Source organism: Pseudoliparis swirei, chromosome 20 (assembly GCF_029220125.1).
Source record: "Pseudoliparis swirei isolate HS2019 ecotype Mariana Trench chromosome 20, NWPU_hadal_v1, whole genome shotgun sequence".
Taxonomy (NCBI): Eukaryota; Metazoa; Chordata; class Actinopteri; order Perciformes; family Liparidae; genus Pseudoliparis; species Pseudoliparis swirei.
The window spans coordinates 19,003,009-19,023,340 of record NC_079407.1 but is presented as its reverse complement, the minus strand read 5'-3'; the positions used below and the strand labels follow the sequence as shown (position 1 = coordinate 19,023,340).

At 40.6% G+C, this 20,332-nt stretch overlaps 1 protein-coding gene across 1 annotated transcript in view; it reads left to right on the top strand.

Annotated features, from left to right (window-relative positions):
• Positions 1–20,332, top strand: part of esamb (endothelial cell adhesion molecule b) — a 41,454-nt gene that overhangs the window by 15,824 nt on the left and 5,298 nt on the right. Inside the window, 3 exon segments of the mRNA XM_056440854.1 lie at positions 14,180–14,325; positions 16,081–16,282; positions 16,702–16,857. Coding sequence (XP_056296829.1) covers positions 14,180–14,325; positions 16,081–16,282; positions 16,702–16,857 — 504 coding nt within the window.

Here is a 20,332-nt window from a genome sequence, read left to right as displayed (position 1 = left end):
CCTGAACCCCCCCTTCCCCCCACCGGAGAACATTCATCCTCACAGCTCCATTTACCAATGAATGTTGCACAAAATTCTGTTTTTTATTTGGTCTGCACACAAAGCCTCTGCTCACCTCCAGAATCAACGCCTCGACAACACGGACGACTTTCGCCTCCATCCGTGGCCTCACCCAGCCACGCTGATCAATGCTCTTTTGAACTGGCAGAATTAAAGGCTTAACCCCTTATTGCCAACTGTCCACACAGATCTTAGCAAGCAGAGATTTAGAGGAAGTCATTCAAATATGTATTGTGGCGCATCCGCCATACACAGCAGCAAACAAACACTGATAATGAAGACAGGGTTTAGATAGATAGATAGATAGATAGATGGATACTTTATTAATCCAGAGGGAAATTTAGGTCATCCAGTAGCTTATAGACTTAACTTAACTCACAAACATACATCCACAAATCACAGTAGAATCACAGAAGAAAAACAATACACATAGGGAGAACATGTTCACAGGGAGTAGGGTGTATACAGATATTATACAGATATTACAGTGTGGAAAGTGATATAAATAGTACAGTCTGTTCAATGGGCTAGTATAGCCAGTAAAAAGAGTAAAAAGATGGCATGTATCCGCTATGAAATCGAAAGCTTGTCTGATGAAGGAGTTTTGTTAACGTGTAAAGTTTTGTTTTGACCGGATAACACACTCAGAGTAGCTATGAGATGTTAATTCATGTGATCAGTGAATATGAAACAAACTAGATAAAAAAAAACGTCATACAAAGGAGACGAGAGAAGAGGAACGTCTGCAACCGTAACAAGTGGAATTTAAAGTTATTTTTCCATCTAACTTTGAAACTGGGGTCAACATTAGATTAATTTATCTAAAGATATTAATTGACACAAACATAGGGCTGGAGGATACATTTTATGTATAGACTGAATCATTAATCAATTACCTAATTCTAATTGTCATTGAAAAATATATTTAAATGATTATAGTGTGTGTGTGTGTGTGTGTGTTCTTTTACGGGGCACACATACTATTTTTTTATCGGATCCATATCCCAGCTGCTATGTGCTGTTTAATCTGAGTTTGCAGGGACTTGGACACAAGAGTCCCTTCAATGATTCAGATTGATATGAACACTACACAAGTCATTAAGATGCCAGCGTTGTATGTTATTGTGTGAGAAAAGCAAAGTGGCTCAAGAGGATTACACAAAACACATCTCTTCCATGATGTCTTTGTCCAGTCCACACAGTCCGTCTCGGGGGAGCGACCATCTCAACACTGGAGGGAGCACTTTTACCAAAGCACAGTTTAATATGTATTCACAAGCAGACCCTCGAGAGGCCTGAAGAGCCTCCCTCGCTAAATCCATCATGTCAGGGTTTGGGGGCCGTCAAATCCCTTTGACACTTTGATTTAATCCATGTTGATTACAGCCCTCCCACCTCGGTGCATTTACTGACCTCTTAATTGTGTTGAATGCGAGTCGACTTATCTCTCCTGTTGTGTCCCGCCTCCTTTTTTCTTTCCTCCGTGCGCTCCTGTGTTATTGGGCCACATTTGATTTAATTGGTCGGAAATAGAAGGTGTGAAAGATGTGCGATTGTATAAATGATGTTTCCCACATGAGTCTATTTGCTCCTTATTGGGAAACATGCTGAAGTGGAAACAACCGACATCAGGATGTGTTTGGCAGCAGATTGTTGAAGCTCCCATCCTTCAACACAACATGGAATCATTACCAGCGTGTGAGGCTGCTCTCCTTTCCTGACCCTGCACTTAAACCTGACTGTAGGAGAACATTTCTCTACAGGGATCAATAACGTGTCACATTAGCACGGCCATGCACAGCAGGGGAGGAGAGCAAGAGCCAAATGACTTGGACATTACCACCGCGCCACATTCATCACGCCTGTGATTTGCGGGCGTGCCATCAGACGATCCACAGCCCACTCGGCTCGGCGGTGACACGTCACACACGAGTGTGGCTGGCTGCTGACGTGGAGCTGCAGCCCTGTACCGGGGCAACGGCCGCTTGGGTCTGCAAGTCTGACGGATTAAACGACTCATTTTATACTTGTGTTGTAAAAATGGAAATACTTAAACGTTTTTGTTTTTGAAACTTTTTTGTCTGTTTTATGAATCCACATATTTGAAAGGATTTTGGATGGTTATGGATACATTTATTTGTAATACTCGCATTCACACATCATTTTGCATTATAACTGCATAACGGTTGCTCTTATGGCATCTCATGATTTCTTCAGCTTCCCAACAAAACATTGCAGAGAGAAACATATATCTGCTATCCTGGTTATAAAAAAACCTTTTATTTCACTTCTTTTAACCATGCAGCTGTGATTTTAACTACTGTACTGTGTGTGTGTGTGTGCATTTTATGTGTGTATTTGTTAGTGCAGTTTGCTGCACCATGTGCCATTTACAATGTAACTGGGACATTGTGTCCATATTTCAGTTTAGATTTTTCCGACATAATATTCAATAACATTTTTGAGCTCCATTACACAGGGCTCCAGACTGCGACCAAATGGTCGCATTTTGCGCCTAAAATTAGACACAGTGCGAGTAAATTTTTCATCAACTCGCGCATGCGCGACCAGTAAATTAGCAGATTTTTTTATTTTTTATTAAATATTTGTGTTGCTGACACACTTGTTCTACACTTCAGCCCACTATAGTAATGCCTGAATGACTGGTTTGCTAACCGACATTAACTCCAGAAGAAGAAGAAAGGAGACGAAAACCGAAGAAGAAGGCTGGCCTGTGTGTGAGCGGGGAGAAGGATTTAAGTGACAACATCCGGTTTTGCAAAGTTAGCGGAAAGAACCACGTGAAACAACATCCGTTTTTCAATATAAGATGTCGACAAATCATACACGAACATATAAAAGTAAACAATGAACTGATTTTGTATCTTTAGAGATAGTTTCTGAGATTTAGCTTAAATTATGCTAACAGTAAAACATTTTTACTGGACCAAGGAAGAGTTTATACAAATAAGTCAGACTTTTTTATGTTAAGAAAAGTCCTGTATATAGATTTCCCCAAGAGTTCCAGGAAATGAATGATGCAGATGTGTTCCATACATATCTGAAATCCCCTACAATAGCAATCAAACAATTTTAATGTATCAATTAGGACATTTTTCAAAGTAAAAGTCCTAAATGTTTAAAGAAATCGGTAATTTCTTTAATGTTTGAGTTGCTTTATATATGTATTTCCTCATAGTCCTCATAGCAATAATGCTACACAATAAATAGAATGCTTCAATCAACACCGTGATCGGTGATCGGTATTATCAGATCGGCAGATACTGATTTCAGTGATCGGTATTATCGGTGATCGGCAGATACTGATTTCAGTGATCGGTGATCGGCACCAAAAACCTGATCGGTGCATCTCTAGAAACCAATAAATGTTTTGATTGGCCACATCGAAGTGCAACATGCACATGCTCAAGGTATGCTTTCTCTTAAAATATGTTTAAACTCAATACAGTAACTTCTGAAGAGTTCTCTGTTGTGAATGTTTTGCAGTTCATGAAGGCAAACAGGCATAAGATTGTATATTGTCAAATTATTTATCAGTAATACAGTAAAAATGATGGGAAAACTTTGCAAGTCGATTTATAGTGTGCGCCCCTAAATTTTCTGCTTGCGCCCCTAAAATTTTAAGTTAGGGGCCACTGTGCTCCTAGTTAAAAAAGTTAGTCTGGAGCCCTGTTACACCTCCATTGTATGGACGTCTCACAGCAGATATCTCTAAGTTACGTAAAACCCCAACAATCATTCGGGCTAAGGCCACATTCAGTCCAACACAATATAACATGATTAACACAGCGATAACTTTCCAGAACAATAGATCCTATAACAATAATATTGTGACATGTTGGGGTTTCATAACCTTTCAAAGTCTTGGATCTCTCCCTCAAAAAGGTCTTGGGCTTTTACTGACCCCTGTAATGTGTCCTCTGAGGAAGGCGGAGAGCAGAGCAGCAGCACCTGCAGGCTCAGGTGGGAGACATGATGAACTTAGTTATTCCCTGTGGTCTCTCTTGGCTCAAAGCTGCACCTTTGACCTTTGGCCGGGACCTCTTCAGTGGTACTGGAGGTGGACGTGTGGGTTCATCTGAGTGTACCAGGTTTAATGAACCGGGCTCTACTGACCATCTGAGCCCTGACTCTCCTGACTTCATCACAAAGCACTCAATCAGAGCAATTCATCATGGCATTTCTAACTTTACAAGGCTATAGAAGCCCCCCCCCCACTTCTTCTCTATTAAATGTGCAGTGAAGTCTATATTTAGGATATATTTTAAAATATTGATTTCTTATATGTAATTGCTTCTGCACCAGATAATGTTAATTATTAATAACCTCACCTCTGTGCTTAAAGTAAAGATGTACTTCACTATAGTTTAAATGTGACCAGGACCGCATTTGAAGTATTGGACTCCAAAAGGACTTGACATTATATTATTAATGAAACAAAATCTTCACAATGCTGTGTTTTACTTCTTAAATGTAAATTGGAAACAGATTAATTGATATCCTTAGATTAGTTTGGAATTTAGAAATAATTTGGAAGAAAGAAAGTTTGGTGATAGTAACATGTAAGCAAAGGTCTTGTACGTCCACAAATTCAGCCTTTTATTGTGGAACAGCTCATGAAAAGCCTAAGTTTAATTTGTGGGTCCATTGGATATCAGATTTTTGAGAAAGTTGTAGTCGTCATTACGTGAAGACGGTATCAAATGAATGTGTTCCGCCACTCAATCACAAGTTCAAAGCATTTCAAGTTCAGCATGACAGTCTCGACACGCCAGGGTTCGCTTTAACACATACCACGATACTATTTATTCATTGGAATGAGGTGTATTTTGCACATAATACAGACCAAGTATGTATCTGTTTATATTAATAGAATAAAATAGTCTACAACACTAAAACAAATCACCTCTTCAAGCCTCAATATTAAGCAACATTTTTTAAAAATCATTTAAAAAGCATCGCTTGTATTGAGAAAACCCAGAGAGATATATTGTCTGACATCCTTTCAGCGTTACTATTTCCACTTATTGTTTAGTTTTTTCCGCCCACAACTTGATGGTTTTCATCATGTTTTTTCATTTGACTGTTCAAAGGAAAAGCTCTCAAAATCAGGTTTAAAACGGATGACTCGATCCATGAAAAGAACCCTACTGAATCATATTGATTAGTAACCTCAAAGAAAGTTATATGGATTTCACTTTATAAAATCTATAGCTGGGCTTTAGGAGCATCTCTGGCTTTGGGAGCTGATGATCTTTACATGTGGGCACACGACTTTAGACTTTAGAGTGTCTGGTTCACATTTAATTCAGGCCATCTCTGTCCCTGTTGAAGGCCTTAAATCAATGTTTGGCCTTTAAAAAAAATACGTATTTCCTTTGAGTTAGGCGAGACGATTTGGTAAACCTCCCATGACTGTGGGATAAACATTACGCTACATCCAGGAGATGGTTATCTTAGCTATCACCCTCGGAAACCGGAGGAAACTGCTGGACCGACCGTCCAAAAAATAATAATATGCCTAACTAGCTGGTTGAACAACAACAAAAAAGGGTTAGAAAACAGTTAGATTGGTATTGATGACTGGTACATACTGATGGGTATTGGCGGGTATGTCTCAACTGAAATTGCCATCCAGAAGTGCCAAATTGGCTTTGAAGTAATTTCATTACATGTCCACCAAACAGGTTGGTTTTTATGGTTTTTTAAAATATTCGTGCCCCACCGGTCTATGCTGACTTTTTATTGAAATAACTTATGTTACTCCTCCATCTTTGCTTTTTAAAATAATTAGTTGCAATCACTTTCAAGTAAACCAAATGTGCAATCACTTTATTAGAGTGCAAAAAAGCACATTGGCAAAGAAATAGCTTATTGTGGATGCAATTGACCTGTTTCGCAACCTGTGAAAAACAAAACAAAACAAGTTTAATAACTTGTACAATAACGTGCAACCTGTGCAAAACAAATTTAGTGCAAATACGTGTCAAGTTGTATTAGAATGTGTGGCTGCGATGAGCCTACTCTCCACTACACATCTTTTTTAAACGGGCTTGGTACGGCTACTCTCAATTCATGTTCAATGCTGAGCTTTTGTTTTGAAGGGCAAAAGCAGAAAAGCCGATCTCACAGAGAATAGCTTTTGGCAAAACGGTAAGAATCAGCGAGTCTCCGGGAATCTTAGCCGTCGCGCATGGGCAAGCGTAACCTGTTAGCGGCGTCACGTAAGCATGTACACAAAGGAAAAGGCATTTCAACATGTATTTATTAATGTCTTATTTTTATGTCCGCGTACTTTGAACTTGTGTGTAATATGTGACGTTCTCAATAAAGGTCTTTCTGCATTTCCTCCTGTGCCCCACCTGTAGTCCCACGGCAGCCCACTAGAGCGGCGTGCCCCACCGTTTGAGAACTACACACACACCTACACACACACACTACACACACTAAGCTAACACAACTGGTTCTATCCTTAAATGTACTGGACAAATATGTTAGTCGCTGCATTAATCTTATCTAACTTGGCAAGAAAAAAAAGCCAACGTACTCGAGACTTAAAACTACAAAAGAGAGGGAATTGTTCCTCGCTCCAGATGTTGAATGATGATGCCCGATCCCGACATCTCTCCGATGATGAACCTGGGAAGCACTTATCTGATGTTTCTTGTGTACAGATTATAAGCCTCTTGTGTGTTTCCTCTCTGATGAGAGCTCAGTGGAAATCTAAAATCAGATCACTCGACTTCCTAATTACAGCCCGGCTGCACGGAGCCCTCCCCGTGTCCCACAGGCAGTGGAGGGGCGAGGCAGTCGGGGCCTCAGCCGCCTGGACGTGTGCAGCAGCGGCCCTGTCGGCCCTATCGGCCCTCGCTCTGTTACTCCGTCAGCACAGCCCGCCGCGTGGGGACACATGACAGATCCGGGAGATAAAACAGCCGACCCTGGCCCCGCTGCCACACTAATGGTTTATAAATATCTTCTTCAAAGACCCGAGATGGTGTGAGGGTGGCGGGGTGGTTATGGGCTCTGTTGTGATGCAACATTGCAGACCCATTTAAGCTCTCAGTTTGCCTTTCATTCCCTGCCACCGAGACCCGAGAGCTGGCTGGAGAAGGAGGGGCGGGGTGAGGAAGGGCACTGTGGGACTTGTGATGGACAGCTGGGATGAAAAGGCCACTGGCATTCAGCAGTCCGAGTCAGACTGACCCACTCAACCCAAGCAAGAAGATAGCAACTACTTGTTGTCCGGCTGCTTCACTGCCAGACCTTTTACTTCCACAGCGTTAGAATAATACCCACACATGTACAGATCCTCAGATCTAATTCATAGAATTTTTCTCTATTTTACCGTTTAGCTCTGAGGGCATCGTGGTTACATTTGTTGGATGTCAGAGCTGTAAGATGACATGTTAGGCATTTGGCTTTAACAGCAGCACGCTAACCTGAATAATCATGCATGTAAGAGAACACGTGTGAGAACATACGGCAAGTGTGTGGAAAGGGTCGATGAACTGTAGTGTACTCCTTGAGTCAAAGTAAACAAGACACACTCAAACAGTTAAGGTGCGTTCACACCAAAAGCAAAACTATTTTTCGCGTCGCCCAAAACGCGTTCATTCACCGCGTTCTCGCCATAAGCGTTGAGACGCTCCGCGAGGGGCGGGGCTTATCTCCGTGTCTCGTCTCCGTAAAGACCGTTATCATCTCCTTCATCCACCAGAATAACTAACCACTAGTTCTGCTTTATACTTGTTGTGGACGTCACACACACAAACGCCCTCGTGTTTGGGTTCATGACATCACCCGTAGGCTCACTCAGCTCGGTCACTTTCACCGATGAAGTTACTGTTACGTCTGGAAGACTTCCGCTTCCAGCGCTACGAGAGCGGAACTCAAGAGCTGATTGGCCCGAGTTGAGTTTTTGTTTTGTGGTAGGGGGGGTGGGCAACTGGCCGGCCGGCGTTTATGAGATTGGAGTGGGACACGGAGAAAATGTGATGTGGTGCTCTTCGCAATAAAACATCTTTGATGGGACGTGTCGAGTCTTGGCCAATCAGCGTTAAGATGTCTACAGCGTTAGGGGTTTTAGGTTAGCTTGAATGTCAGCCCGCTACATCTGCTGCTGTCATGCTGCACGGTGTATCGACACTAACAAAGTACCCGTACGTTAAAAACGATATGATTTTGAATATTTTTAGCACCGATACTTCTGTTGATAAATATACCAGTATCGTATTCATGGTATATCGTATTTATGGTATTGTATTGAATTCTGGTATCGGGTATCATGATATTTATGGCAGGTATAGAAGTTATAATTTTAGGATCGTGACAACCAGGTAGAGGAAGGAACAGAATCATGGAACAGACTCATGGAACAGACTCATGGAACAGACTCATGGAACAGACTCACGGAACAGAATCATGGAACAGACTCATGGAACAGACTCACGGAACAGAATCATGGAACAAACTTACGGAACAGAATCATGGAACAGACTCATGGAACAGACTCACGGAACAGACTCATGGAACAGAATCATGGAACAGACTCACGGAACAGAATCATGGAACAGACTCACGGAACAGAATCATGGAACAGACTCACGGAACAGAATCACGGAACAGACTCACGGAACAGAATCATGGAACAGACTCATGGAACAGAATCATGGAACAGAATCATGGAACAGACTTACGGAACAGAATCATGGAACAGAATCATGGAACAGAATCATGGAACAGACTCACGGAACAGAATCATGAAACAGACTTACGGAACAGACTCATGGAACAGAATCATGGAACAGAATCATGGAACAGAATCATGGAACAGACTTACGGAACAGACTCACGGAACAGAATCATGGAACAGACTCATGGAACAGAATCATGGAACAGACTTACGGAACAGAATCATGGAACAGACTCACGGAACAGAATCATGGAACAGACTTACGGAACAGAATCATGGAACAGACTTACGTAACAGACTCAAGGAACAGACTCATGGAACAGAATCACGGAACAGACTCATGGAACAGACTCATGGAACAGAATCAAAGCTCAGCAGAGCACACGAGTCAAAAAAAAGGAAGTTGGTTCATGAATGACTTTAACCATATTACATATAATGACAATGTAAAGTTGTTATTACTATTTTTAGGGCCCGATCACTGATTTATTCAGAGGACCCTTTTCTTAAAATGTTTGTTCTTATTATTTAGATTTGCGGTCAGAACAATCAAAAGACCGTCGTTATAAAAGCTTTGAGGTGTCATCAAACAACGTGGATGTGGTGTGGCGACAAAAAAAAAGTCACCTGCATTGTGTTTCTAATACTGGATTAGTTCCTTTATATTTGCTCTTCCCCATGAGTCTGCACCAGTCTCTTACCGGTGGAAGGACATATGTATCAAGGCTGTTTTTCTTAAGTGGCTATAGTCAATTATAATATCCTTTTGATATTATTACAACCGTTTGCTGCAATAAGGAGGCCATCTGAAGTAGGTTAGCATTGTTTATTGTTAATGATCAGCCTCTGTCAGGAAAATTGACAGCGTAAGGAGATTTTGAGAGTTTGGAGCCATGTGTGCGAGGAAAATCAATTTAAACACAATCAAAAGTTAAGGGGGATTAAAGCTACTGTGATGAGATAGCACACTCAAAATGGTTTAAAATAGCTGCAGAGATTACACTACTAATGTAATCCAATTTAAAGGAGCCTTCCCCAAATATTTATTATTGAAACACCATCTGTTTGAAGCCTGTAGGGTCAGTCTAAGAGGCGGTTTTACAACAACAAGGCTGTTTTGTTGTCCTACATTCCTCCCCGTCCCGTCTGTCAAAAAGTCAGGCAATAACCACAACTTATTTAAATCTTTGTTCATGTCTGTCCTCATTTGAAATCAACACATATGGACCACTTGTTCTTCACTTTTTAAATTCCTTCATAGAAGTAAAACTGAAGGTCGTTCAATTCAGTTATTTTTTTATAGCCCAATATCGCAAATTACGAATTTGCCTCAGCGTGTTTTACAATCTGTACACAAATGACATCCCTGTCCCAGGACCTCACCTCGGATCAGGAACCAGGCAGGAGGCATCACACACAGCCAGGTCCGATGGACCCTATGAGACGTGGAGTCACAAAGACTCCGGGGAGGAAGCAGAGTTAGCAATGTGCAATGGAGAGATGTAAATGTATCCATAAGGAGAGAGAGAAGAGGAGAGAGGTGCTCAGTGTATCCTAAACGTCCCCCAGCAGCTATAAGCCTATAGCAGCATCTCTAGGGGCTGGACCAGGTGAACCTGATTCAGCCCTATAACTATAAGACCGTCAAAGAGGAAAGTCTTCAGTCTCCTCTACAGCTCGGCACAGACAAAACTGTAGAGATCAGACGAGCAATATATGAAAACTATGGACATTTTTGTTTTCTTATTTCAGTAATTCAGTAATTCGGTTTTATACTTTCCAACCAGAAATGTTGTAAAAATAAAGAGAAGCCTTGGAGTAGTTTAAGCAATCAACTGAAGTTCGCTACAACACCCCCATTGCACACACCTCCACCCCAGCATCCACTGTAAGGCTCTACATCCACACTAATGTTAATCATATGTTTCTGTTTAAAACCGGGGTATTAAAACCAAAACAATCTCTGTCTACACAGCCGTTTCAGTATTTCTAAATAATTTCCGTCCATACTTGCACATCTGGTCATACCTTCACCCTATTGGGAGAAGACTCCCCGCTGTGCTGAGCCTGCATTCAGGAATTGTACCTATTTCAAGGGATGTCAGGTGACTGAAAATCACATCTGATAATAAATATGAGAGGTAGGCATAGGTATAAAAAGGTATTATAACATAATAAATGCTCTGCAACTTTAAGGTTGAGACTTTTACAGCATCACTTGGGCACTGAACAGTGCATCCAGCCACTGTTGAGACCTTTGACCTTTCAGACCCGGTTGTCGCTTCAGATTATTTTAGCAACAGGCCCACCGTGTCGTATCGATGGGGGAAGGTGGAGGGACGGAGGTGTAAATGGAGGGTAAATCTGAACTAAAGCTCAAGCTTCAGTGGGACTCGCATGAGAGAGCGAGGGAGACATGGGTGGAAGCAGAGATTACTCGGGGAGATAGAGGGGGGCTGGTTAAAGAGGATCGGTTTATCACACAGGCGCCCCCACGGCATCGAGAGAGGGACCGACTTCTTATCCTTTATTCGATCACAAGGCGGCAGAATTAGATTGCCTTGTTAGACATGCAAATCATGTATTTCAGCAATAAACTATAGACACTAGTTTATATTTGGATACACCTGCCCAGCCTGGTTTTAAAAATATCATTGACATGGTCAACCTGTGTTGCTTCAGTTCATACTTAATGTATTCCTTCGCTGTGTCATATATTCAGAGATTATTAGCAAGAAGAATTCCACTGTGCTTTTATCTATGATCTATTTGTTTTTTCACATGAATGGGCTGCCCCCTATGGGCGACTCACCGCACCACAACAAACCACAGTTGATCTCTTCATTGTGCCCCAGCGCTAGACGTGCATCCCAAGGTTAACTCTTCTTTCATTAGTCTTGGCAGGTCTGTGTGCGTCCGGCAGCTCTGACGTTTTAATTGCTGTTGCAGCTGAAACTAAGACAATATCTCACAGCCAGGATGCCCGCGGGAGAGAAAAAAACATAACAAAATGAAAAAACACAGTTTATTCTGAAGAGAAGAATCCAATTAGCAGATATAAAGCATGGCCAGGCTGAACGATCGCCTTTGGCGAAATGTAATGAGGAGAGTTTACTGAGGCCACAGATCAGATCTGCATCCCAACTTTTTTTTATTTTCTTATTTATTTATTGTTCCTGTTTAAACTTTGACTTGATACCCATATCCACATCTTAAACCGCCTCTCTGTCTGTCGGCAGCCAAACACACACACACACACACACACACACACACACACACACACACACACACACACTTCCCAGATGGAGACAGCCACGGATTCGTGAAGATTTTCCTTTATTTAATAAACAAATGAATGACACAGTTTTGAGGATAAGCCCGCTCAAAGAAGCACAAGAATAGTCTGGAGTGAGGAGACTAAAGGGCATTAGCCGACTTCATCATGGAATATCATTCACATGAAAAAGTCTCATCAACCTACCCAGAAACCTGATCCTTTCTGATTGTGCCTGCAGGACAACAGTGTATATTAGTCGGCATGCAACAATCGCAGCCTCGTCTCCAACATGGCCTTTTTCTCGGTGGTGTTAGATAATATTTTGAGTCGACACATACCGGTTCACAGCAATCACAAGAGCTGCTGGAGAGGAAATTGGAGCACACACGGGATTTGTGAGGCAAAAACTGTTTCAAATCTGACAAAGAGATGGGGGTGCGATGTATAATGCATGTAAAACAGACTGAATGACTGCAGGAGCGATGATGATGATAAAGATATTAATCTCATGCATGTCCCATCGATGTCTTTACTGATCACCAGTGACACGAGGAAATGCTGCATATGAATATGTGTTATTAACTTATTGTTAACTGGGGAAAGATTGTTTTGTATTAATGTCTCACAGGGTAGGACATCTTATCATATGTTGATTATAAAAAGCATAGCCATGGATTTTCCTGTGGGTAGATGTCCCACTCCATGAATAGTAATAACAGTCCACAAATTGAAGACATTCACATCCCATTCAGGAAGAATTGTAACGTTTATGTTGATCCTTTAGACTTTTTTTTAGGTTTCATGCTTATGGTGTTTAATCAAGCCAGAATTTAAATGTGTAAAATACTTTGATTTATGACTAAATACCTGAAAAATGTACATCTTGTGATACTCATATGATAACCCTAATATGTACGTAAATAACACATTTTAGCATGCTTAAACATTAACTAAGATAGTTAACGTAAACATTTCAAGGAAAAATAAATCACCACATGCCAAACTGAGTTCATATCTCTTGCCTCTCAACGGCCCTCAACATGGCGGTGGGCGAGCTTCTGGCGAGAAGTTAACGGTGCAACCTGAGGGGGAACCGGGGGAACCGGGGCCCAGTAGAAGCTCACAGTACCACGCGGAGGGAGAGAGACGTCAGACATTACTCCACATGCTAAAGTAGACTCACAAAGCAGCTCGCGGGGTTGGAGTCACACAGACGGCTGATCTGGAAACATCCGTTTCTTAATTCACCGATGTGTCCATAATAACACTCTCTGTGAACTTGCTCTCTACCAAGAACAAGAATGCGGCTCCTATTTCCGTGCGATTTCCCCCACAGGTTCAACTTTTCCGTGTACATTTATTGTAACACTCCTGTGTTTGGAAAAGGAGGAGATATTATTGTAATGATGTGCCATCCACATGTACACTACCGTTCAAAAGTTTGGGGTCATCCAGACAATTTCAGGTCTTCCATGAAAACTCACTTTTATTTATCAAATGAATTGAAAATTGAATAGAAAATATAGTCAAGACATTGACAAGGTTAGAAATTATGATTAATATTTGAAGTATTAATTTTGTTCTTCAAACTTCAAGTTCAAAGGAAGGCCAGTTGTATAGCTTATATCACCAGCATAACTGTTTTCAGCTGTGCTAGCATAATTGCACAAAGGTTTTCTATGTTTCTTCTGTCTGATCATTTTTGAACAAATTGACACATTCCAACAAAGACATCGACCGCCACCAGACTCAACTTCCATGTCATCCGTTCTCTTTGTTTAGGCATATTTAATTTGATTTGATTTTGAAAACAAATACACCAAATACCCGTGAGGATGAGCTGTTTTCTATCCTTGGAAACAAGATCTTTGACGACGTCATATTTTGCTTTAGGATGTGGACATTATTCACTATTTTCTGACATTATATATTGAGAAGATAATCCTCAGCTCAATTTATTATTACAATAAAATACTAAATTGGAGACATGGGAGCTGGGAATGCAAAGACAAACAAATATTAACAAACCATACATATCACATAACACAAACAAACATGTCCATGCCTGACAATGGATGACAATGGATGATCTTCATAATGAACCATTTCCTGTGTTGTTGTTCCAGGTGACACCAATGATGTGGAGATCCCCAGAGGAGAGATGGAGGTGGTCAAAGGCCAGATGGTGGTGTTACATGCCTGGTACAGCCCCAACTCTGACATTTCCAAAAACTCTGTCCTTTGGCACTTCATGGGGAAAAAAACCAAACAGGTGGGAAGATCAAACCCTCAGTCTGCAACAATCTGCTGTGTAGCTGACCCCGCTCTGACCTCTGTGCAGGAGAGAAAGGAAAGCCTCGATGAAGAGATTAATATAAGAACAGTGTGTTTGCTGATGCTATTACTACTTTAGTGGAAGTCCTATACCTTCACATAAAGAGATATGACAGTTAAAACAATGAAAGGACAATTATTTTGACAATTGTTTGATTGTTTGGGACTTTTCTGGTTTAGCTTTGCCAATGTGAAGATCTTCTTTCCTGCTTTCTATCATTTTAATTTAAAATATCTTTAAACTATTATAGTAAGAATTTTCACCTGCCATTCTTCCGGATAGATTCATTGAGAAAACAAATTATTGCAGCCTTGCAAAGAATAGTAAAACATATTTAAGTTACCTTTTATGTACTATATTAATACAACAAATGTTTTGAGGAATTCTTATTAATGAACTAGACCAGGTACTTTTAGGCCTAATCTGTAGAGATTATAATTATTGCCAATACCACTGCTGCTGTCTAATTCATAGTGAAAGGAAAGACAGATGTTATTAAGGAAAGGATGCCACTAATGGCATTGCATCTCTTTTTACTGCATTTCTTAACCGTGACACGGATTGCTAGTGAAGCTGTACGTTGCACATACTGTGTGTGTGTGTGTGTGTGTGTGTGTGTGTGTGTGGGGGGGGGGGGTCTTTGCATGATTAATATAATCTAAACAATTTCCGTGTCTGACGCCTGCAAGTTTATCTCAAACTGAAAATCTGCCTAAAATTCAACATCCACCATCTGTACATGTCAGGATTATCTTCATGAAGGACGTTGATTTATGTTATACGGTTAATCTGCACATCTTAATATGGCCAGTCAAAAAATAAATTGGAAATATAAATAATAATATATCTATATATGTATATGAAGGACATTGATTTATGTTATATGGTTTATCTGTTCATCCTAATATGGCCACAGCCAAAACATATTTTTTTTAAACATTTATATTATATATACAGGACTGTCTCAGAAAATTAGAATATTGTGATAAAGTTCTTTATTTTCTGTAATGCAATTAAAAAAACAAAAATGTCATGCATTCTGGATTCATTACAAATCAACTGAAATATTGCAAGCCTTTTATTCTTTTAATATTGCTGATTATGGCTTACAGTTTAAGAAAACTCAAATATCCTATCTCTAAATATTAGAATATCATGAAAAAGTATACTAGTAGGGTATTAAACAAATCACTTGAATCGTCTAATTAACTCGAAACACCTGGAAACACATTTTCAAATGTTTGATTTTGTTTTGCTGTTATAAATCTTTTTTTTTTACTTGGTCAGAGGAAATATTCAAATTTTATGAGATAGGATTTTAGAGTTTTCTTAAGATGTAAGCCATAATCAGCAATATTAAAAGAATAAAAGGCTTGCAATATTTCAGTTGATTTGTAATGAATCCAGAATGCATGACATTTTTGTTTTTTTAATTGCATTACAGAAAATAAAGAACTTTATCACAATATTCTAATTTTCTGAGACAGTCCTGTATATATATATATATATATAAAGATATAATTGACTCAAATGAGAGAAACGTCTTTGTAGTACCTTTTTTAAGAATGTGTTGTATTTCATAAAATGTCTCAAACTCATAAATGTTGCTCTAATTATGAGTATTACTAGTTAACAGGGAAGTGATGCTATGTCCAGTGTTACCATTGGATCTGTTTTTTTTCTTCTGTTCAGGTAATAAACTTCAGCCTCGGCAAAGTCGGGATCAGTCAGAATGAGTTCACCAAAAGAGTGGGCTTCAGTGCGGCCATGCCCTCAGCCAACCTCTCCATCTACATCAACAACACCCAGGAGTCAGACTCTGGGCAGTACTTATGCACGGTCATCATCCCTGGCAGTGCTGGCATGTTTGGACAAATGCACTTAAATGTCAAAGGTATACAGACCGCACCGTCAGGAACTTCAAAGGTCAGATTTAATCCGAGCGCTCTGTGACACAGCTCACACAGTTCCCTGGATTAGGAAATTGAGGCAAAGTAAATACTTTGAAGGATTTCAGATCGGACCAGTCTGTTAAATATCATGCATTTATGAAAGTAAGCAATATGCAAATATTATTCATCTGCTGTGAAGGGATTTGCTTGGCTCTAAAGTCATTAAATCATCATCCAGCAGCAGATAGAAACAATGTGGGATGAAAACTGTTTCTTATTTTTATGCACCCTGGCTGCTGCCCCCCAAAACATCTCCACGTTGTTTGCAGTTGATTAAAGCCTTATGTACAAGTTAATTATAAGCTCATAGATCTTGTGTTATTATTATCTTAACACTACGTCTGTCTGTGCGTCCCTACAGTCCCTCCTTCTCCCCCAGTGTGCTCCATGACAGGAAACCCAGTGGTGATGGGCAATGTGACTCTGAGCTGTAAGTCCAGTCATGGAAAACCCATCCCTCACTACAAATGGACCAAGGCTGCGCCCATGACCGAGGTCTTCTTCGCCCCAATGCACAGTGAGTATTCTCTCAGCACATAACCAGGATGTTAAGTCTTATACTTCAATGGTCAGTTCAACCAAAATAAATAATATATATATATAATAACATCCCTGCAGTCACCCAGATATGATCGAGCTTTGTGACGCTTGCAGCATTCGCAAATGTAATTTTACAATTCATCTTACTTTTTTCTGTCATAGAAATAGTCTCCACAGAAACTGCTCATCTAAACCCCTCATTACCACAGAAGCACAGCAATTAAGCTTAACGAGCAGCAAGCTGTGAAGTAGGGAGCGTGTCCAGTTTGTTCCCCCTGGGTTTTGACTATTGGACGAAATGCAGATTCCTTAGACCACAGGAACTGCTTAATACTGAACAACTTAGTTTTACTTCCTCTGCATTAAAGCACTTTAACCAATTTATTGTTAATTTGTTAAATTTTGGATTCATATGAATGCGTACTTTTTAATTTTCATTCGTTCTTTTGGGGGGGTTGAAGAACGCTTTGCACACAACTGCGACAAATCTTGCACTGGCTCATTTTGTCATGTTCAGCTTGTTCGTCATATTTTCCCCCATTTTTTTTGTTGCATTTTCATCTTCTTTATTATTTCAATTCTTTAAATGTAATATGTCCTGCTATTTTATTGTATTGTATATTTGTAAAAATGTTTTGCTGCTGCAACACTAAATTCCCCCCCTGGGATGAATAAAGTAAAATCTAATCTAATATAATTAAATCGGGTCGTTTTGGAGAGAAAAGGCGGTGAGAGCAACATTTGTCTAAAGTCAAGTTATCGGCAGCCAGCCTCATGTCCTTGTTAACGTGGACGTTTGTCAAACAGAAGCACAGATGATAGAGCGATTATCTGGAGCCTGTTTATCTGCAGGTCCAAATGCCATGCACCTTCCTGCTGTCCTTAAGGCCTTACATGCAGATGATGCTAAATCCTTGTTGTCTGGACACATTCTTGATCACAAGTCCCAAACGCAGCAGTGGGATTTCCTGATGGATGCTCCAGATGCACCTCAGAGGAAGATCCTTGGTCATCCCACGGCATGCACCACGAAATCCTCTTTACAGATGGAGACAACTCAAACCCCAGCATGCTCCTCTCAAAGTGTGCATAATGTGCTCCTGCATGCTTCCGTAGTTATTTGCATTATTTTGAAGATGTTTGTTTCCAGATGCGAAGAGAGCACCATCGGTTTCTGAACAATGGGACTTATCCTGATTGATTGAGTATTAACTTAACCGCTTTGATCTTTGGTCCTTATCTGTTTACGGCAGAAAAGTCCTCAGACTCAAAACATAACAACTACTCCCTCTGATTGAGCCGGGTTTTTGGAAAGCAGCATGCACACTCATGCCTGCATCACATGTGCATCTTCACCCTCTGACATGCCATCGACACGTGAATTCAAACCCATCAATTCATCCCCCCTGCACAGATGTATACTCTCTCTGACTCTCCATGACTCTCATCTCTTTCAGCAATCTCTCTCTCTCTCTCTCTCTCTCTCTCTCTCCGTTTTCCCTCTCTGCTGATCCTCTCTCGGCACTCCTCATTTCCTGTTGACCTTGGTGCCTAATCTAACAAGCCCCATGTCATTACTTGATCAACCCCTCTAAGAGGCATGAGTTGGATTTGGGCCTTGTCTCCACCCCCTCCCCATCCGTGTGCGCCACTCCTTCCCTACCTCTCATTAATGCTCACTCACTCTTTCTTTGCCGTCTTTCCTTCTACAAAAAGAATGGAGAGTCTGTCCCCAGCCCATGTTTGTCCTTGGGTTCATGGGTAAGGGTTTTCACTCACATACTTTCCCCTTATTTCCCTTAACTCCCATCCCACCGCTTGCCTGGAACATCCCGAGGTGTCAACAAATCACAGCCGTTAGGCTAGAGACAGAAAACAAATACACTCAATTTGAATGAATGCTTATAGGATACAATTTCAGTTAATATTTTGATTAGCAAAAAAGAAAAAAAAGCCAGGTAATCATTCTTAAATCTTAAACATTTACAATCTCCTTGCACATTAGTTGAGTAAAGAATGTCGATGTTAAAACGCTCAATGAATAGCAGTTATTTTACCCTCACTGCGATCTAGAATAGCTGTTTCATATTGGGAAAAAATCCCTAATATATATGAGAATTCTGAGACTTAAATATATTTCTATTTTGTAAAAAAAAGGTTGAATTTGTTCTTTAAGTATTTGTGGTATGTGTGTTGTGTTAGATTTAGCTGTCGTCCCATCCAGTCAGGCATAATAAGATTTTGTAATATGGGTAGATGAAATCACGCATTCTGATTGGTTGTACTTTATTCAGCTATAATGTCCGACAGCTGTTTACATTTATCTGAGCGTTTGATATCAGTGTGCACTCAAAATAACAATAACAGTAGATTTTGCGCGACCGTTAGTTGTCAGTTCAAACTCGACAGTTACAAACATGTTTCTTGTGAACTTTGATATTTTGGGGGAATGACTTTAAATGAGTGGTTAGCGGAAGAGGAAACATCAGGTGGACGTTATGCTATATAAGATAAGATAAGAAAGTGAGACCTATGAAATGTTGCCTGACGAAAAAAACACTGTCCGCCAAACAAAGTGGTCAATGAACTGCTTCACCAACTGGTGCGAAAAGAAACCAGTAACTAGACCTGAAGACCAGAACCAGGGAAGGTATCAATGAAATACTGCAGGATTTCTATAGCACTGCACAATGGAAAGGGAGTCCACTACGGGATCAGCAGCTACGTCTGACCGTTGAGTCGGTGCTGGTGTTGGATGAAGCGCGTTCACGCCCGCAAACAATGTTTGTGCTGGCGTTGTAAAAACCCGTAGAGGTCAGGGACACAACGAAACAAAGTTCGGTAAAGTTGCAACGATATTCACAGATTCGGACTTCCCGGCGTTTGTCTGTTGCCTAGCAATAATGTCCTGTTCAAAGGCTGCGCGTCGGGCTAACACCCTTAAAGCGGACATTATTGACGATACAGTACTGCCTCTCATACCTTATTGCTTAAATCAGGTACGAGTCCATTGTCTGGTATTATTAGAAATAATTCAAAGTAATAGGCTAATTTATTGCTGAGAGTTAACTCGTTATAATAGAATATCAATACATTTAAAAGGTACTGCGTTCGTTTTCTGCATACTTTCTGTTTATTTATGTGGTCGTTTACATTAATTGTGAAAACTAATCCACTGCAGCTCGGACATTGGATGTCATGTGAGGCAGCAAATTACACCACGAGCTTCATACACGAGCTTCATACACGAGCTTCATACACGAGCTTCATTCACGAGCTTCATACACGAGCTTCATACACGAGCTTCATACACGAGCTTCATTCACGAGCTTCATACACGAGCTTCATTCACGAGCTTCATACACGAGCTTCATACACGAGCTTCATTCACGAGCTTCATACACGAGCTTCATTCACGAGCTTCATACACGAGCTTCATTCACGAGCTTCAT